We start from the raw sequence: 20,468 nt of genomic DNA on the forward strand, positions 1-20,468 counted from the left end.
CACAATGGTTTTTTGATGGCCTATTACTACTCGTGTAGCTTACCTTTTCTGAACCACTTTGGAGACTTTGATTGAAGGGCTTATCCGACTCCACTTTATGACATTGGTTGCCCTTCAAGTCTGGATTACGCTTCACTTAGGTGCACTTTAGGTTAGACTTAGTTAGACCCACCTAGTCTCACCCTAGGCCCGTATAGGTATATATGACCCATTAGGCACCACCTTAGACCCATTTAAACACCTTAGGCCCGTTTAGGTTCACCTAGGCTCGTTTAGACACCTTAAGCCCACTTAGGCACACTTGGCCCATTAGACATTTTTAACGTGATTTGTATGGTTGCATGACTCATTTATCTTATTTACTTATTTATTTTTATTTTTATTATTATCAATTACTTTTATTTAATCATTTATTTTATTTTTATTTAGTTATTTATTTATTTATTTTAATTTATTTTTATTGTTATCAATCACTTTTATTTTTTATAGTTATTTTATTATTTTTTATTTATTTGTTTATTATCTTGTTATTTGTTCATTTATTATTATTTTATCATTCATCGATTTATTTATTTATTTATTTTTATTCATTTATTTAATTTAATAATCTAAAGTTTTTCTGGAAAAATGGAGAAGTTTTATGGAAAAGGCAGGACTCTTTACGTGATATGCATGGATTCATTTTTTAAATTTAAAAGGAGTTTTTTCTGGTGGATGAGACATAAAATTCGGAGAGAGGAGGACTCCTCACGTAGAAGGGCTGCCAACTGCTATAAAAGCACAGGCAGATGGGTTTTTTGGGGTGGATTCTGAGATTGTTTTTTAGAGGGAGAGAAGAAGAGAGTACGGAGAAAGGGAAGAGGAACTTTTCTGGACTTTGGGGGAAGAACTTTTCAAGATTTTTGGAAGAGGACGCAGCTCTTTGAAGTCAATCATTATTTCTTAAGGGGAGGTTCTTCCAGGTATCTAAGGGTGTATGTTTGTCTTGCTGAATATATTCGCATATGTGCATGCTCTGTTCTGGTTTTCACTCTAATCTTTTAATTTTTTATTTTTTTTGTACATATTGATGCATGGGCATTTTTTTTTGAAATGGATATTTGTCATATCTCTCTACTTGTCCTATCTATAATCAAGCCCATGGACAGCCTAAGGAAATGTGGGTTATCTGTTTACCCATCCTTTGTCCTCTTACCTCTGTTTTTCTTGGTTTATCTTTTCTATATTTCTGTATCTCTATTCCTTCCCTCTCCCTTCTATTGGTGTTTTGGGCTATGGGGACCATGATGGCATGAATATTCTAAGAAAGGCGAAAACGTTATAAAGACTGTGCACAATAGAGTTGTTTAGGGGTTGGACGGATGGAGGCTGCCATCGTTTCTGGATGTTCTCAGTTGATGACTCTTCCAGGAAGTGGCCCAGTTGACAGATGCAGTAACCCCAGAGCAGGGTTTTGATTTCCCTTAGATGTCCCCAAGCCGTTGGATTGACCAAATGCATGAATCCAAGAGAGTTATTCAGATTCTGAAATTATTCTGCTGCCATACGTTTAAATCCGGTGATGTTTTTGGTGCCTCCTGAAGCCGTTGTAGAGGATTTAGAAGTGTTAGAATGCCTGGGATGGGAAGCTGTCATAATTGATGAATGTCAATGCCCGAGAATTTCATCACATTTTGCAGAATATAGGATGCTTGTGGCTGATTTAAGGCTTCTTCTTTCAGTGGTCAGATAAAGGAGAGGACATTGGAATTTGTGAATCTGCTATCATTTCTTGACTCTGGCAATGATGTAAATAGCAGCAATGTTTTGAAAACTGGCTACAATGAGAGTGTTAGTAAATTAAAGGAGAGGCTGTCACAGCTTATTGCATATGATTGCAAGTCAGATTCTTCTAGATTTGTTGAGTATTGGGTTCCTATTCCATTATCTAATGTTCAACTTGAGCAATATCGTGGTACTCTACTTTCAAACACTACGTCACTTTGCTCATGTTCAAAGAATGATCCTGTTGGGGCTCTCCGTGATGTTCTTATATCTACTCCAAAGTGTTGTGATCATCCTTTCATCGTGGATTTGTCTCTGCAAAGCTTTCTAACTAAAGGTCTTCCAGAGATCGAGTACTTGGATGTTGGAATAGATGCAACTGGCAAGCTTCAGCTCCTTGACAGAATGATTTCTGAGATAAAAATCGAGGTTTAAGAGTGCTGATCCTTTTTCAGTCGATTGGTGGCTCTGGAAGAAATTCCATTGGAGATATTTTAGATGATTTTCTACGTCAAAGATTTAGGCCAGATATCTCACAAAGCCTGCCATAGATTCAGTTACAGCAGCCTTCAACACTATCATCCCTATTATATCAACACCATCACCAACAAGTAAATCTATTGAATTTATCATTGAATTGGAAATGGAACTGTTGCTATGGTTCATATCAGTAGGTTCACTGCATTCCGAAAGTGCCGGTTCGAAGTGGCTCTGTAGGTCATCGAAGAGAAAATTGAATTTCTAAGATCGGAAATAGCTGTCGGGAAGACCTTTGAGACATCTGAGCAGGTGACTATGGGATTGAAATCAGATACCTTTACCAAGTTGACCAAGCAAGATGTGGTTTCCGGAAAAGATGGAACACCATCTGATTCAACGTCTTCTCTGTCCTCTTCTGGGGATGCTACTGCTAATATCAAAGGTGAGACTGATCAAGAGTCAGTTACAGAGAGTACAATCAGACAATGGAATGGTTTATTACCTATCTGGCTATAATCCGTATGCTAGTGGGACTCTTATGGGTGTTGATGGGCAATGCGTCAGTCAACCTCCTTACTTTTCATCAGGATATCTTCAGCAGCCTGTTCCTTATGGGACAGAAGCTGTACCGTGTTATACATGGGATTTGACTTATGTTGGAGATGCTAAAAATGGAACTAATGTTAATTTTGGGAATGTGAAGTCTGGTTCACGTCCTACTGCTTCAGCGAAGACAAACAACTTTCCCTCCATGAAAGCAAATGGCACTGTTGCTAATAAATATTCGTTACCTTTTGATTCCAAGCCGCGTCAATCTGCTGCACCATCTAACTTCTCAAAGTCTCTGTTCCACAGCCAACCTCTCAAACCATTGAACAAGGCGTCTCATTTAGGTTCTGATTTCCCAGCAGGCTTGGCAAAAGGGTTCAATCCAATCAACAAGTTCTCATCATTTACGTCGACGTCAACAGAAGCCACCAAGTCAGCAGCACCAGATCTTGATAAAGAATGATGCTTTTCGTCAGCTTCAGCTGACATCTGACCTAAGTAGTCAAGTAAAGGCTGCGTTTGGAGGGGAACGCCATAACGAAATTCTGAATTCACGAGTTTCTGGCCAGTTTCAACTTTCTGAGTTGCAGAATCAATTCCAGCAGAACTCTTCTGAAGACCGCTCTAGAGGCGCTCAATTGCACTTCCTACCATCTGGAACGCAGGTTGTGTTTATCAGCGTCTCAAAATTCACAATAAATTCAACGATTGTTACATCCACGGTAGTCGGTTGCGGAGTCTCAAAATGATTTTAGTCACCTATCTATTGGAGAACAAACAGAATCTGTACTGCATGGTCAATGGCATCCTCAATCACAAGGTAGGCCTCACATATATATCAAGCAACTTGTGGTATGATCAACGTGCCCAAGAGGATGCCAAGCGACTCAACTTTGAGATTCTTATGGGGGCAGAAAAACTCGAGTGCTGAAGAACAGCGAGTTCAGTTGGAGACATCAAATCAATCTCTGCAGTTAGAAGCAGACAGGCTGGTGCAGAAAATAGCAATGAAAGATCAAGAATTTTCAAAGAGGCACGAGGAATTAGAGAAACTTTAGATCCATATGCACGATAAGCACTTGCGATTTGTTCGAGTTGAGGCCACTCTCCAGAACGCAGTATCATAGAGAGAGGAAGGAGACCCCATGGCAGGAACTATAAACTCAACGGAAAATATGTATGAGGAAAGGAAAGATGAAATGAAACAAATAATTGCTAAAGCATGATCTGATGCAGAACCGAAACTGGGAGATGGGCCGAACAGCCGCACCGTGGAGGATAATGAATTATCCTCTTTGCCTGATGACTTGCATCTGTGGAAAAGCCAAAAAATACAGATGCTATAGATAGACGTAGAGCGCTCATGATTCAAAAGAACCATCCCGAACATGCACTGAAACCAAGGAGAATATGTCCAGACTTTGAATCACTTTGTCTCATGGTGCAAAGGCCTCAAGATTCTCACCCTTGATTTCTTCCACCTGGATGATTCCTCCTCACCATGTATCTTGGCCTTAAATAATGACTGTAGGAAAGCTCAGTTTGGTACATGAGGATAATTGGTTCTGAAATAGTGGATCCGCTCATGCAAGTTTTATGGGGAATTTTAGATGTGAGAGCAGCACAACATGCAGAGTCCTAAACTTAGTTCCAAAGGATTACGGGTAATGGAGAACTCGTAAACTTTAACAAGAATCTCAATTAAAGAAGTTGATGTGGGAGGCTTGCATTGACAATAACGGATTGTTCTCGATTTTCCTTAATTGCCTATTTTACTATCTTAGCTGGATGATTACTGAATCCTCAGTTTTTGATTCGAGAAATGCAAGGAAAAACACCGGGTTCGGAGTTTCAGCAATGGGAATGCAGTGTAAAGTTCGACCTCTCAGCATAATCTTGCAAGGGTTATTCTATACCCGTGAGATACCTCGAGCATTCTTGATAGGAGCAGATACAAACCTGCTTAACTAAGTTGGTCCTCTTTATTTTGAACCACATAACTTCGGCTGCAACTGTACCAGAAAGCAATAGAGTGGAGGAGACTCTCACCCTGGAGTGTATTCAGCATGGATACAGGAAGACGGAAGCCACAACATTCTACTTTGATCTTCAGGTTTCCCCTGTCCATGAAGTTCTGTTTGAAAAATAAGGTGCATAAGCTCATTGGAGAGTGCTTAAGTTTTGAGGATGGAAGTGCTTCAACAGATGGGAGAAAGAGTACGTTGTTTAAAAGGTGAAATTTGAGGACCGAAAACCCAGTTGTTTGCATATGGTCCTATCATGGCTTCTTTGAGAAATATTTTAGCATTCCTTGAACCCAATGCCCTCTCCCAGACGAAGCTTCAAGCAGCAGACAATCAGAAATCAAAGGATATGGAAGTGGATGTGAGGAACATTCTGCATCAGGTGGTAATTCCTCTGTTTTCTGTGCGCATGTTCTGCACAGCTACCCTGCAGCACATGTGATTCCTCCCTGTTTTCCCTCTTGTTTTCAACAATTGGTATTCAAAAATCTAGTTTTCAAATGATTAATTTTCTTTAAATTTTTCCATGGAAATTTTAGGTCCCTAAAATCTTTTTTAATAAATTTGCTGTCAAATTTCCTTTCAACGTGCCTTTTTTTTTTTTTCTTGATTTTCTTGATTTTTAATAAGCATGAACAAATTTCATGGTTCTAAATGACGGGACTGATTGAATCAATTCGTGCAAAAGCAATTTAGACCTTGGTGGGGGGTCCGACATTCTTGATATCTTCTCTGATATTGATTCAAAAGAGCGGATTGTTCGATATTTGGTTGATTTCAATTGTTCTCTATGATATGTATGAGAATTGTTTATACTTGTTATTGAGCTAACCTTGTTTTCCATAGAGGCGTTTAGCTTGCTACCCAGGTATGCTCTTTCTCTCTCTCACTCACTTTCAAAAATTCTACGAACATGTATGCTATTGAAGATCATATCCATGTTTGATGTAATCCTTGGGTGCTTAGACGTATGTTTGATTTGCTTGGAATAAAATGCATGTTGTGTACTATATTTCCAAACTAACCTTTGATTTTTTTTATGGTGTTTAGGAAGCAGTTTAGGTACGCACCCTAACTCTCCTTTATTGTGACTTGATCTTGCTTGGTATGCTATTTTTTGAAATCACCCCAGTCTACCTAGGTACTCCCAATTAATCAATTAATTGCCCCATTTCCATCAACTTAGTCATTAGAGACCTCTTTAAGGCTTAGAGGGGTGCTACCTCTTAAAGGTACCTTCCCAATTGGTAACCTAATCCCTAGACCTAGACTCGGGTTTTTCAAAGACACGCTTTTCCAAAAATTATGGAGTTACTTCTTCAGAGTTTTTCTTTCTTGTTTTATTTTCCCTTTTAAAATAAAATAAAATGAGTGGTGACTCCAATTTTTCCAAAACTAATTTTTATCACAAATAAAAGCGAGTCTCGCCGATCGGGTAGGGGCGCGCATGAAAAACGCAGGTGCACAACTTTCTTATTAGATGATGTGTCAACCATACTAGATAATGTGTCAACCATACGACAATCATAGGGTGGGGAATATATGGTAATTATGCAAAAAAAAAAAAAAAATTGGCATCCAATTGTATAGAAAGACATCTTCCAACATTTGATATAAATCTGTAAAAATTAAGAGAAAAATATTTTTTTTTTTTTAAAAAAAAAAACATATTGAACCTAAAAATAGGGACCTAGTAATAAAATAAAGTAAAAAGGTAAAATTAAAACCAAATATTAAGTATGAATGTATTTTAAGTAATAAAAATATTATTATTTAGGTTTAATCATTGGGTTTGCTAGAAGAGTTTATATAAAGTAAAAAGGTAAAATTAAAACCAAATATTAAATATGAATGTAGTTTAAGTATTAAAAATATTATTATTTGGGTTTAATAATTGGATTTTCTAGAGGAGTTTATATATATATTAGTTTTTTTCTTTTTTTAATCATATCCCTATTGTTGATACTAATTAAAGTAAACTTATTATCAATAGATTAAGTTTAGTAATATTGGTTGATATCAACAGGTTATTTTTAACTAAATAGAAAAAATCAAATATCTTAACTTTTTCTATTCAATCAAAAAACAAACACCATCTAAAATTTTAGATAATAGAAATACTTTAACTTGAAACAAATTTCATATGGACCACTATCAAATACCATGCATATGGAGAAATTTGGATCCTCACTTGCTCTTTGATTCTAATGCATTGAATTTGACGTTACCTAAAACAAAATTATATTTTATGTCCTCTATTATGAGTGGACAATCATTCCTTGTGTTAGATTTTAGATAATTAATGAATATTGAATATTGGAGTTGTAAGAAATTAGGAGAGAAATTAGGAGATCCTAATTTTAAATATGTAACAAAGTTCTATAATCACTTCAATCCACGTTTAAAAATTGTATTTCTTTCTAATATGGGAGCAAACTTTTTCTTTCTTTCTTATAAATTTCATTTGGGAGTGATTTAAAAATAAATAAATAAAAGCCCTTCTAAATATTTAAAAAAAACTTTCTTATAAAAATTAATTAAGTAGATGGTAAAGTCAAATTCGAAATAGCTTCATAATTTTTGCTTTAACCGAAAATTAAAATCAAAATTAAAGTAATAATTTTTAAGGGATAATGTTGATGTTGTAAAAGTTTTATTAAACATGAAAGAAAGTTTGATATAAACAAAAATAGAATTATAAAATTCTGATAAGAAATAACATTTTTATGACTTCTATATGAAACCTTTTTTGAAAGTTATAAGTTTTAAAAAAACAATAACAATAGTAATAATAATTAAATAGGTATAAAAACTTTTATTCAACTTTTTTTTTTTTAACTCTTAAAAGTCAATCCAAAAAAAATTTAATATATTTGAAAATCACTTTTAAAAATCCAAAAAATCACTTAAAAATAATTTATGAATTTTTTTAAAATTTACATTTAAATACTAAATGATTCTTTTTAAAATCATTTATAATGTCAAAATATTTTTTTTATGGATAAAAAAACATTACAAATAAAAAAACATTTTAATCACAATTAATTTATTTTTAATTCATGAAATTTCATGCATTGTTATTTATTTTTTGGGATTTAATTCTTTACAATTACTTATGAGTGTTTATAAAGTATAATTAGGCTATGCCCAAATTTATTCCTTTTAACTCTATCTATTAGGTAGAGGTAGCGTGAAATTTTGGCCTCTTTCCAGTTTTCTCCGCTTCTGACATTGTCATGCACTGCTTAGTCTACTCTAACTATTGACGATAGAAGAAAATGAGACAATAGTCAATGAAAAATTTATTAATTTATTTCTTAATTCAGCTGGAAGAAAAAGTTTAATTATTTAATCTTTTTTAGCACACCACTCATGACTGTACAACTTAAGTTATTGACTTGGACTTGGAGTGTTCGGTCAATTGCGGCAGCTTAGTTAATTGTTAAGTGTCTTTTCTCTAAACCATAAATTCAAATGATCAAGTCCAATTTAATTTACAAAGACCAGTGATTTGTTCTTACTAGTTATTTTAATTTATGGAAGCAGGAAAGGGTTTACTTTAATGTAAAATAAAATAAAAATAAAAAAACGAAGGGAGTTAAAAGGTAATCAAATCATGCAATGGAAATGGGCAATTGTTTTGTTTTTTATCTTTAGATCTTGTGATATTGTTACTAAAATAGAAGGTAAAAAAATAAATTATATACCAATTATTTTAACTTTAGGAAAAAGTGTTTATTTTAATTTAAAATAAATAAATAAATAAAAAGTGATTTTATTTTAACTATATAAGACTTCATAAAAATTATCTTATTTGTAAAATATTTTCAAATGTAAAAGTAAAAAATTAAACAAATCGTTTGATCACAAGTATCCATTTAGATCCTAATTTAATTTTAAAATATTAGAATAATTCAATTACTCTAAATACTACCATTTATAATTTTTTTAATTATTAATATGATACTTTACCTTCCACGAATAAAATATGGATAAGTCAAAAAAATGTCCAATCAAGATAATTTTAAACTATCCCATTTCAAACTTTTTGATGTTTGATCATGTTGAATGAAATTGGAATGGGCAAAAGTTGTCAAATCAAGTTATATGTATTGTGGACATGGCCTTCGGGGGCTTATTAGGCATTGTACTAGTCTATTTAATAATCCCAGACACAATATTCTACAACTTACATTATTCTTCTTATCTTAATTGAAGAGGAATACTAACTTAGTCAACAATTATTTTGAACAGAAAATAAATCATGGAAGCTAAATAATATGAATTTTCAGTGAAATCATTGGCATGTTATTTCTTTGCAGCTTCAACATGGTGGCATGTTGGATGGAGGAGGCAGCATTTGAGCTTCTGGGTGTTTACCATTTTTCACTATGAGTGCAGTGTTCATGCCCCAAGTCTGATGGCGTTCTATATGGCAGTGTATGAACCACACTCCTGCAATACAGAAAATATACCAACATTACACCTAACTTAATTGTAATATTAAGAAAAATTATTTCCTTGGTATGCAGGTTGACAGTTTCAAGGGTTTTTTCTTTTTTTTAATAAAGGACATGAGTGTATGCAACATACCAGGGTTGGATGCCTTGAATCTGATTGCAGCCCAACCATTCTTAGGAACAGAGACGGTATTCTGAAAGGGAGGATCCACCAAATTATAGCGCAAAGGGTCACTATTTTCATCGAAATTCCCAAATCCCCATCCAACAACATAGAAACTATGTCCATGGAGATGCATGGGGTGGTATGTCCCTGCAACCACGTTTGACCCTTGAAAAACAATCTCCACTGTGGAGTTATACTCTAACACCCTTACTTCTGTTGCGCTGCTCGGCAACTCATAGACTAATGGAAGATAATCAGCTGTAAAATCGAACACCAATGGTGGAACGCTAGGAAATTTATCTTCATACACACCACTGATATTATAATAGTAAGCTTCTAGTATGTCAGTTAAAGGGGAATGGAAGCTTATGTTGTTTATACTTGCGGCGAACCGCGTCCCATTGGGCCCTGCACATGAATTATTGATGCATGGGTACGAGTTTACAGAAACAACGTAAATCAGTTTAGTGCTCACGCTCAATGGGACATTACACGGATGTTCTGCATCTGCTAAGCTTCGAAGGTTGGCCATGACCTGAACCGATGCATTTGTGTCATTGTATGCAGGAAAATGAGGCAAGGAAGGAAGTGAAGATGGAGTGTAGTATCCCTTGTACTGTACAATAGCTGTGGTGGTTGTGTTATCATAAAAATTACGATATTTCGGGGCAATGGAATAAGTTATAGCCGCCATGTAATAGTGATCCGGGCGTTGGTTGGCTTCTAATAAGACATCAAAGGTTTGGCCAGGAAATATTGTGATATAATCTTGTGTCAATGGTTTCGTGTAGCTACCATCTGTTCCAACCACTGTCATTTTATGCTTGGCAATGGAGAAGAAGAGAGCCTCGTGCAAGGCAACATTGATTATGCGAAGTAGATAGGTCTTTCCATGATCCACCGTTAGCTTGAATGTGCCTGCAATTAGAAAGGGAAAGTTGTATACTTATGACTAGCCAAAAGGAAAAGAAAAATTTTCCATGAGGATCCACCAATTATTAAGTGATTGATTGATCAGGGGTGTAAATTTGGCTCCATAGTTCAAAATTATATTGGGACTAGCCTTTTCTTATGTGTTAAATCATGGCTTTACTATATTTCTCTTTATTAGCATTAAGCTTTAAATATGTTGATGTTAATAAGAAAAAGTAATACGGTTAACATACAAGAAAATGAAATCGTGTACAATTTTAAAATGGGAAGTTAAACTTTGTACCTGATTTTGAGCATGGATATAGATCACCGGGCTGTCCATTTATCAATAAAGAATCAGAGGGATTGGGGTCAGCTCCAGTTGCAAGCCCTTCATCTCGAACCGCATTCACATCACTCTTCCACCATTGTCCTGCATTTCAACAACTCCAATAATTTAAGATTTTGTTTTGCTAGTTAATTCATAATATGTAAATTAACCTTTAAAGGTAACAACACTTATACCTAATATGATAGGAACTTCTGCGTTAGGTTTGTGAAAAGGATACTTGGTTCCATTCTTAGGATAGATGATTATAGCTCCATGAACGGTGGCTCGAGTCCAATCACTATGAGCATGCCACCATAAAGTGCCTTCCTCAAAGGAAAGGATGATCTTCTGGCTAAACTTTGACCCTGGCTTAATTGGGCATTGTGTGATATACTCGGTACCATCTGTCCATGGATATCTAGGCATGGTCACCCCATGCCTGCAAAACCATAACTAAACGTTAAAACTAATACTAATTTTCAGACTAACAAAAGATGGCATGCAACAACGTATTATTATAGTAACAAGAGGCATCAACTGTATTTCAATGGAACTAAAGCAAATAGCCCTAAAGTATTGTTTTAAATTTGACTTTAATGGCAAAGCAATATATTACAACCCCCTCTTAGAAATAAAAAAAATGTACGCCATGCAAGCATGTTGTCGCCGCTCTTTCTCTGAGACATGCACAGGACCTACCAGTGAATGGTGAGGTTTTCTTTTCCCCTGTTATAAACATCAACAATGATCGTCTCTCCTTTTATAGCATATATAGTTGGTCCCGGAAATTTTCCATTTACTGTCAAGATGTTCTTGGTGCTACAAAGCCTTGTATATGAAGTTTCCCTCACCTGCAACCAATTAAAAGTTAACCATGCAATCTCATCCCAAAAGAAATATTACATGCATAAATAGTTGCATCGATCCATTCACGCAAGTGTATAACTAATTAGAAATTGATAGCATGCATGAACAACTCAACGACACTAGGGTAAGGGGTCATGCGATGGAAAATGAAAGCCATATTGCTCCCTAAATATTATGATCAGAAGGTAGCGTTAAGGCCAGAATTATATATAGTATTTACCACAAAAGTATGCCGATCGGTTGAAGCTTGGCAATGAATGCCACCACCAAAAAGTAGAAACACTAAAATTTGCAAGTGGAAAACCTTCATGATCAGCCACATCTTCTTCGGAATAAAAGCCTCTTTCTCTTGTCCTAAACACAACTCCTTCCTTCAATTTTCTTACTATTGTTGTATTTCTTTCATATATGTTTCATTATATAGTCATGATAATTCTCTCGGGATACAATACTTCCTCTCCACGTGTCAATATAAGAGGAAGTGATTTAACTGTATTACAACTTTGTCAATAATGATAGTTGATCACTTACCAAATGCCTGAAGAAAGCTAACAATTGTGAAAATTTCTTACAAGTTACACATTATTTTAGAATAAATTTAAAATATTCTTTCACGACTCTTTATTCTTTCACAACCCTTATCAGGATTGGTCATGCAACTGTTTTTCATAGACAACTACTTTTAAGAATTATTTTTGTAAACATTATTTAGCAAACCCATATTATTAGTCTCACTTGTTTACGTGTTGCTTAAGACAATTAATGGTGCTGAACCAATGATTGTGATGGTTGGGGCCAAGTTGTTTTCATCTTGTCACTTAATACAATTAGTCATGATCATTGTTTTCTTCTAAATGGGACAAAGTTGTTTTCAAATTTTTTTCAAACTTGAGAATTGAGATTATAAAAGACATGATGACGATAAGCTGATTTGGTATTTCAGAATTTTCCATAAAAAACACAAAAATATATTTTGTAAAAAGTTGAAAATAGAATACGAATAACCCTTTGTCTGTTGTGAATCACTTAAAACATCTATTGGGAGTCATAGTATCTTTTTTTTCTCAACAAAAAGCAATTTAATAATAATAATAATAATAATAAATAATTATAGACTTAAAAAAAATACTTTTCAAAACAAATGCAATCTATAATTTATTTGTTTGTATGATATATATATCTTGATTAAAATGGTTTTAGCTGGCTTACAAAAACTGTTATCTAAAAAAAGAAAAGAAAAAGGAAAAGTAAAATAAGAAATAATGCAAACTTCCTTGTTTGGTTTATTGTACCATATACGAAGAAAAATCATTATATAAATAAATTATGAAAATATTTATATAAATTTAAATTATTTATAAACAGAAAAATGATGAATAAATTTTAAGACGTGTAAAAATTTGATCAAGTTAATTTAAACCTTTTTTTTTCACCTTTTTTCTTCTATTTTTTCTCACATTTCTTTTTAAACTTTTGGAATAAACTCCCTACTATTTATGGAGCTTTAATATAAATTTTTTCTCGGTATAATGCATAATTATGCAATATTTTGAATGTATATTTTTACCTTAACAAGAAACTTCTCTTGAAAATGAAGATTATTTTCGCCTTATTTTCAAAATTGTGTTTCTATTTTTTAAATCTGAAAATTACCATTTTAATTTCAAAACAATGAGCCATTTTTAAAAGATATTTTAGAAAATAGTTTTTTAGATATATTAATCATGACACTCAAAGATCAAAGACACCTTGGTCATTTCATTTGTCAAACCCAAGAGTCCAACACATGAATGACCTTAACTAACAAATCCAACAAGTAATTAGTTAACAACTCCCTCAAATTGATTCATAACAATGATTAGAGTATAAATAAATAAACAAATTATAAATTTCTAACCCAAAACTAATTAAAAATATCTAAATAATGAATTCAAAGATCATCCCAAACACTTTAAAGAGTTTTAGAAATCAATACTAAATTCAATATTAATTTAAAACTCCTAAATAATTAATTATAAAGAAAATTTCAAAAGAAACACCCTTCTTATCTTGATTTTTTTTCATTAATATCACTTGTACCTAACAAGTGAAATAATATAGAAGGGTGAACTTAAAACTCGGTTAGGAAAAATAGTTCAATAAGAAGGATCAAGTATAGTACGAAGTTAAATCCAAGATTTGAAATATCAATCAACATAGACATATTGGTACTTGAATTTTATAGATATATAAAAAATATTGAAGAAATATCGATGGATATTTTGACAAAAATATTGGTGAGGCGAAAAATTATTCAAAATTCATGACAATATTTGGAAAAATTCCAAAAAAAATGATAAAAATAAATAAAAATACACATATTAAAGTTATTTTCTAAGTATAATTGACATAGATATGGTCAAAGAGAAAAATATTAGTAAGGATATATCGGTCTTAATAATTTATTATTTATCTAATCAAATTAATTAAAATTTATAAAATATTAGAACTCATTATTATTTTTTTATTTTAGTATTTTTTGAATAAATTTATATTTTTAATATTTTAAAATAAAAAATTCAAAATTAAATAAAATTAAAAGGATAAATATAAAAAATTTAAAAGTAAAGTGATAGTAATTTTTTAAAATAGGATTAATGATATAAATGATGATATATTTAATATTAAAACTATAATTTATTTAATTCAGATGCATTCAATAATGTAAAATAAATTATGATATATATATATATATATATGATTTTTTTAGTATTTATATTTTTTATATTTAATTATCATATAAATGATATTAAAAATACTTGTTAAGAAAATTATAATGATGGCTTTTATATATGTATTAATCAATTAAATAAAATTTAAAATAAAATAATTAAAATTTATTTATTTATTCTTTTAATAATGAACTTTAACATATTTATCATCAACATATATTAACAAATGAAAACTTGGCCCAATGATAACTAGGCTTGAACCCAAGCCTTTTGGCATGGGTTCTCAAATCCCTCCAACACCAACGACATGAAATTTGAAGGGGCCTGACGCACGTTGACCAGAGTTAGTTGAAGGGCTTGGTGCGTTGATTGGTGTTTGACTTACCAAAAATCGATAGATGCCGATATTTCAATGATATTCTAGAAAAATCGCCGAAAGATCGCCCAAGCAACTTTTGGCATAGAATATCGTGTCGACCTCCTCCAATAAGCGACAACATTTCAAATCATGGTTAAATTGTAACGACCCGTACCCAACCATATAGATATTGTCCTCTTTGGGCCCAAGGTGGCCCTCACGGTTTTAAAACGCGTCTACTTGGTTAAGAGGAGTCTCTACATATATAGCGCCAGGAACATTCTCCCCTATCCGATGTGGACATCACAAACACCCCCCCATGCAGACACAACATCCTCGTTGTGCCCCATGGGATTGCGGGGCCAAGTAGACAAACACCGCTTACGGGGCCAAACAAACTCCCACACTGAGGTTGGGAATCGGCTCTGATACCACTTGTAGGACCTCAGGCGCTACCAACTCTCCTAAAAACAATTGCTTGTAGGAAAGGCGCATACCCTAGCCTTATAGTGCATTCACCCAAGCGCCCACGGGCGAACACAAGGGGAGTTGATGGACGCAGCCAATCCTCTGATCTGCCAACGATCTCCCCCCCAGCGACACCCTTGGGGTTCAAACCCATGACCTCGGCACTGATACCATTTGTAACGACCCACACCCAACCATATAGATATTGTCCGCTTTGGGCCCAAGGGGGCCCTCACGGTTTTAAAACGCGTCTACTTGGTTAAGAGGAGTCTCTACATATATAGCGTCAAGAACATTCTCCCCTATCCGATGTGGGACATCACAAACACCCCCCCCCCCCATGCAGACACAACGTCCTCATTGTGCCCCATGGGATTGCAGGGCTAAACAGACAAACACCCCTTACGGAGCCAAACAAACCCCCACACAGGGGTCGGGGATCGGCTCTGATACCATTCTGTCTACTTTGTGCTGCTTTCAATCTTTCCTTAATTAAAGAGACCTTTTCAACAATCAACTGCACAAGTTCAGGCCCCAAAAGTTTCTTCTCTCCAATATCATCCCAACAAACAGGAGATCGACATCTCCTACCATACAACGCCTTAAAAGGTGTCATCCCAATGCTAGCTTGAAAGCTATTATTATAGGCAAACTCCACTAGGGGCAAATAATCATCTCAATTACCTTTTAGGTCCAAAGCATAAGCTCTCGACAAATCTTCCAAGTCCTGAATTACCCTCTCTGATTGACCATCAGTCTGCAAATGAAAAGCAGTACTAAAACTTAACTTAGTACCTAATGCTTTCTGTAAACTATGCCAAAATCTGGAAGTGAAACGAGGATCTCTATCAGATACTATAGAAACAAGTACACCATGCATTCTCACAATCTCCTTAATATAAAGAGAAGTCAAACGGTTCATAGAAAAATTAACTTTCATAGGCAGAAAATGAGCAGACTTTGTCAATTGATCAACAATCACCCAAATTGCATTATTACCTTCTAAAGTCCTTGGTAACCTAGTCACAAAATCCGTAGTAATATGTTCCCATTTCCACTCGGGAATAGAAAGTGGTTGCAAAAACCCTGCTGGTCGTTGATGCTCAGCTTTCACTTGTTGACACACCAAACACTGAGCCACAAATTGCGCAATATCTCGCTTCATTCCTGACCACCAATAATTATGTCTCAAATCTTTGTACATCTTTGTCCCTCTTGGGCGGATCGCAAACCTAGAACAATGAGCTTCCTCCAAAAGCTCTCTCCTTAAGTCTCCATCATTTGGGACACAAAGTCTAGTCCTAAACCTCAAAATCCCATCATCTGATAAAACAAAATCAGGCTTACTGCCTTTTTTTAACATCTTCCATAAGTTGCACTAAATTCAAATCATTCTTTTGTAGGGCCTTAATTCTCACAACTAAGTCTGACTGCACTCTAAATTTTGCCACAAGAGCTCCCGAGTCCAAAACTCTGATATGAACTTGTAAACTCCTCAAATCTCTCAATAATTGCCTCTGACAACCTCTAATAGTTGCTAAGGAACCAACAGATTTCCTGCTTAAAGCGTCAGCCACAACATTCGCTTTCCCTGGGTGATATTGAATAATGCAGTCATAGTCTTTAAGTAGTTCAATCCACCTCCTCTATCTCATGTTCAACTCCTTTTGGGAAAATAAATACTTCAAGCTCTTATGATCTGTGAATATCTCACAAGCTTCACCAAAAAGAAAATGTCTCCAGATCTTAAGTGCAAAAACCATTGCAGCAACATTCTCCTCTATCCGATGTGGGACATCACAAACGCCTTTTAAAGCCGTGAGGGCCCCCTTGGGTCCAAAGCGGACAATATCTACACAGTTGGGAGCATGTCGTTACAAATGGTATCAAAGCCGATCCCCGACCCCGATGTGGGGGTTTGTTTGGCCCTATAAGGGGTGTTTGTCTATTTGACCCCGCAATCCCATGGGACACAATGAGAACATTGTGTCTACATGGGGGGTGTTTGTGATGTCTCACATCGGATAGGGGAGAATGTTCTTGGTGCTATATATGTAGAGGCTCCTCTTCACCAAGTAGACGCGTTTTAAAGCCGTGAGGGCCCCCTTGGGTCCAAAGCGGACAATATCTACACAGTTGGGAGCCGGTCGTTACATAAATCCTAGGAGATATCACATATTTAAAAAAAAAAATGATAATTAGGAGTTCATTTAATTCAATAGTTAAATTCACTTTCTTCAAAAAATTACACATTTTCAATTTAAAGATAAAACTAAATAATATACTTTTCATACTTAAATTATATTTAAAAAAAATTATAAACAAACATTTTACCCTGACTCATTAATAATAACATTGTGCTCAAATAGTAGAACTTGTATTAAGTGGCTATATGATCAAACCAACTTTTACTATTTAGTAAAAAAAAACTCTTAAAGATTTTTTTTTAAAAAAAAAAAAATTATTTCAAACCATGTATAGTTTGAGAGGTTTTTTTTAATGAAAATTAAAAAATATTTTAAGCTATATGTATAGTTATTATCATCAATTTTATTATCCATTCTCATTCTCATTATTACCTAACATTGAAATGGAAACAAACATTCATTTTGACTTTACATTCCTCGAAGCTTTCAAACATAAGAATTGAAATGGATAGATTTATTACTAATCAAGGAAAAATAGGAATTGAAATAAAGGGCATGTTTGGTAATTGCTTTTGAAAACAATTTTTGAGAAAAAAAAATTTTAATTGTTCAATATCTTGTGAAAAAAAATGTCTATTTGGGAACTTGAAATGTTTTTAACCCACTTCTATGGTTTTACATATGTTTTAAATATAATTTTTATTTATAGTGTTTTATTTTTTATCATTCCTCATATTTATATTATTATTTTTTAAAATAGCCCTCAAAAAAATAACTTAAAATAATTAAAAGATGTTATCTAAAAACATCCTATTAATAATTTTTAAAAGCAAAAAACTATTTTCTATTTTTTGATTGTCAAACATGGTTTCTTGTTTTTTGTTCTAAAGAATAGGAAATTGTTTTAAAAAATGATTACCAAAAAGATCTATCCATTCTCATTCCTCATTCCCATGTACCAAATATGACCTTAATGACTTATATTTTAGTCAGTTTTATATTGATATACAAAGAAAAATCATGCTTCAACTAAATGCATATGAACTAATATTAGAAAAATCACTTTTAGTAGGGTTGAAAGAAAATAAGTTAATATTAAATAGTTGAACATTTGCTCAATTGAGAAGTGTTTCTAAATTTCAAAAGTAATATTTGTAGGAAAACTTGGGATTACCTTTTTGGAATACCCAATATCCAAAAAAAACTAATTGTTTCACTGTTTAATTCTTTACCCTAAGTCATGAATGGAACCACACTAAAATCAAGAATCACTTTGTTCCACAACACAGTCTTTCACCTTCTTTTTTAGAGAACTTTTCTTCCTGAGTTCTCTCTATCTTTCTCTTCTAGAGAAAAGTTTATTGGGGTGATTTTTGGGCAATTTCTAATAGTTTTCAACTCTCAAAACTGCTCCACCCTTGATCTCTTATTTGGTTGGATTGGGTTAGGTCACCCCGACTTGAGCACCCACCCAACTCTAACAATATTTAAGTATTCAATAAAGTAGATGATTGAATTACTATGAACAAGTATAATGATCAAAACAAAAATTTTACTCTTTTTTATTTTAATATAAAATCCAACCTCTAATTGAACAAATCATTAACCATTTAAAAAATATTCTTAATATCTTCATTTTCTTTTTGTATTTTTGAAAGTTCATTTTTATTTTAACTAGATCAAATAATATTTGTATAATAATGCCTTTAATCTACATTTTTTATGAGTAATACCAAATAAACATCTCAACAAATATTATATAAGATGATCATTAATTTCACTATCTTCATTTTATTCATGTTATTCTTCTTTATCTAGTGGATTTAATTATGAGTTGTAAAATGAACAAGGACCTCTATAGTTATAATCTCACCTAAAAAGTTGGGGAAGCTATCTCTAAATTTATGGTTCATGCATGAAATAAATTGTTTTTGTACTTGCATCATCAAAGATGCATGCATTTATTTTTGCTTTTTAACTAATTTTAATTATATTTTTCTTTCATATTTTCTATAATAAATAAATAAATAAACATTTTTTAATATTTCAACTATAACGAGCTGGGCATAATTAACTTAAACTAAGTCAAATGTTTTTTAAAACAATTTTAAAGAACTCCTTGAGTGCTCTAGTGCTACAGAGAGCACTTAAGCACTCCCTAGAGCACTCAAGTGTGATAAAATTCTCTAGAATTCTGAAGCTTTGATTTTTCAACTTTTAAAAGCTTTATTTTGGGAAAATTCTAAATTCGATCCACCAAGATCTTGGCCCTATAAATACCTTGCACAAAGAGGATTTTCTCTTTTTGATGCAAATATTTCAAAAAACCTAATTTGCCTTCTTGTTCCCAAAACTCTAAAAGATGATTGTCTTCACTTTTACTAGGTGGAGAAAGAGATTCGCATCTCTACAAACCCTAAAGTAAGATTCACTAGGAGCATAAGTGGTGTTGTACTACAAATGTGAAGTATGGTAGAGGTGATGGGAAGTAAGACTTAGGGATAGCTTCCACTAGATAAAACTGTGTACTATACTTTCGAATAGTGGATTTGTAATTGGATGTCTTTGACCCCATGAATTTTACATCTGCATGTTGTGTGAGTGGTTTTCCATGTAATAAATCTTGCATTCTTGTATTGAATATTTTTAGGCTTTCCTAAATCAAAAGGGTTAATTTAAAATAATTAATTTTTGAGCCTAAGAGGTTTAAAATGTTACCTAAAATGGATCAACTAACTTTCAATGAGGAAAACTCAAATTACAGAATTTGCACTTTCAGCCAACACAGCTAGGCTTAGACAAACTGCAGAGTAAATATCCTTACAAATCAACCAACTAGCCTTTCATCCATGGAGGGCTTCTCCAATTTAAAGATCATGAAAACCTCTCAAAGCATTTCTAAAGAAAAATAAGAGCATTGGCTCACCCTAAGGGTTCCTTGGAGAGGCTTTGATCTTAATCTTTCCCATGAGTTGTTGAAAGGGTCTTTAACAACTTGGATTGGATTGGATGGAGCACTTATATGAACTAAAAATGATAAATATTATAACTACTCAAAAGACATTTTCACAGAATTGCCAACCTGCAGATCATTTAGTTAACCAAATCTTAAAACGTTAGTCACATCCATGGCCAAAATTAAGCGAAGGCTAAACATAGATAGAAGAGAATTATCAGGACGCTCTCCTTAGCTTTACCGAGCTAGCTAACAACCTTGAACAGAATATTGCT

At 33.6% G+C, this 20,468-nt stretch overlaps 1 protein-coding gene across 1 annotated transcript in view; it reads right to left on the reverse strand.

The window, feature by feature from the left end:
- LOC100242375 (uncharacterized) overlaps positions 1-15,244 on the reverse strand; it is a 32,234-nt gene extending 16,990 nt beyond the window's left edge. The window contains exons 1-7 of the mRNA XM_059734556.1: positions 15,206-15,244; positions 11,386-11,537; positions 10,881-11,125; positions 10,660-10,788; positions 9,411-10,361; positions 9,147-9,272; positions 1,977-2,014 (exon numbers count right to left, since the gene is read on the reverse strand). Coding sequence (XP_059590539.1) covers positions 1,977-2,014; positions 9,147-9,272; positions 9,411-10,361; positions 10,660-10,788; positions 10,881-11,125; positions 11,386-11,537; positions 15,206-15,244 — 1,680 coding nt within the window. The remainder of the gene's footprint in view (positions 1-1,976; positions 2,015-9,146; positions 9,273-9,410; positions 10,362-10,659; positions 10,789-10,880; positions 11,126-11,385; positions 11,538-15,205) is intronic.
- Positions 15,245-20,468: the final 5,224 nt, after the last annotated feature.

The sequence above is a fragment of the Vitis vinifera genome, chromosome 18, assembly GCF_030704535.1.
Source record: "Vitis vinifera cultivar Pinot Noir 40024 chromosome 18, ASM3070453v1".
Classification (NCBI taxonomy): domain Eukaryota; kingdom Viridiplantae; phylum Streptophyta; class Magnoliopsida; order Vitales; family Vitaceae; genus Vitis; species Vitis vinifera.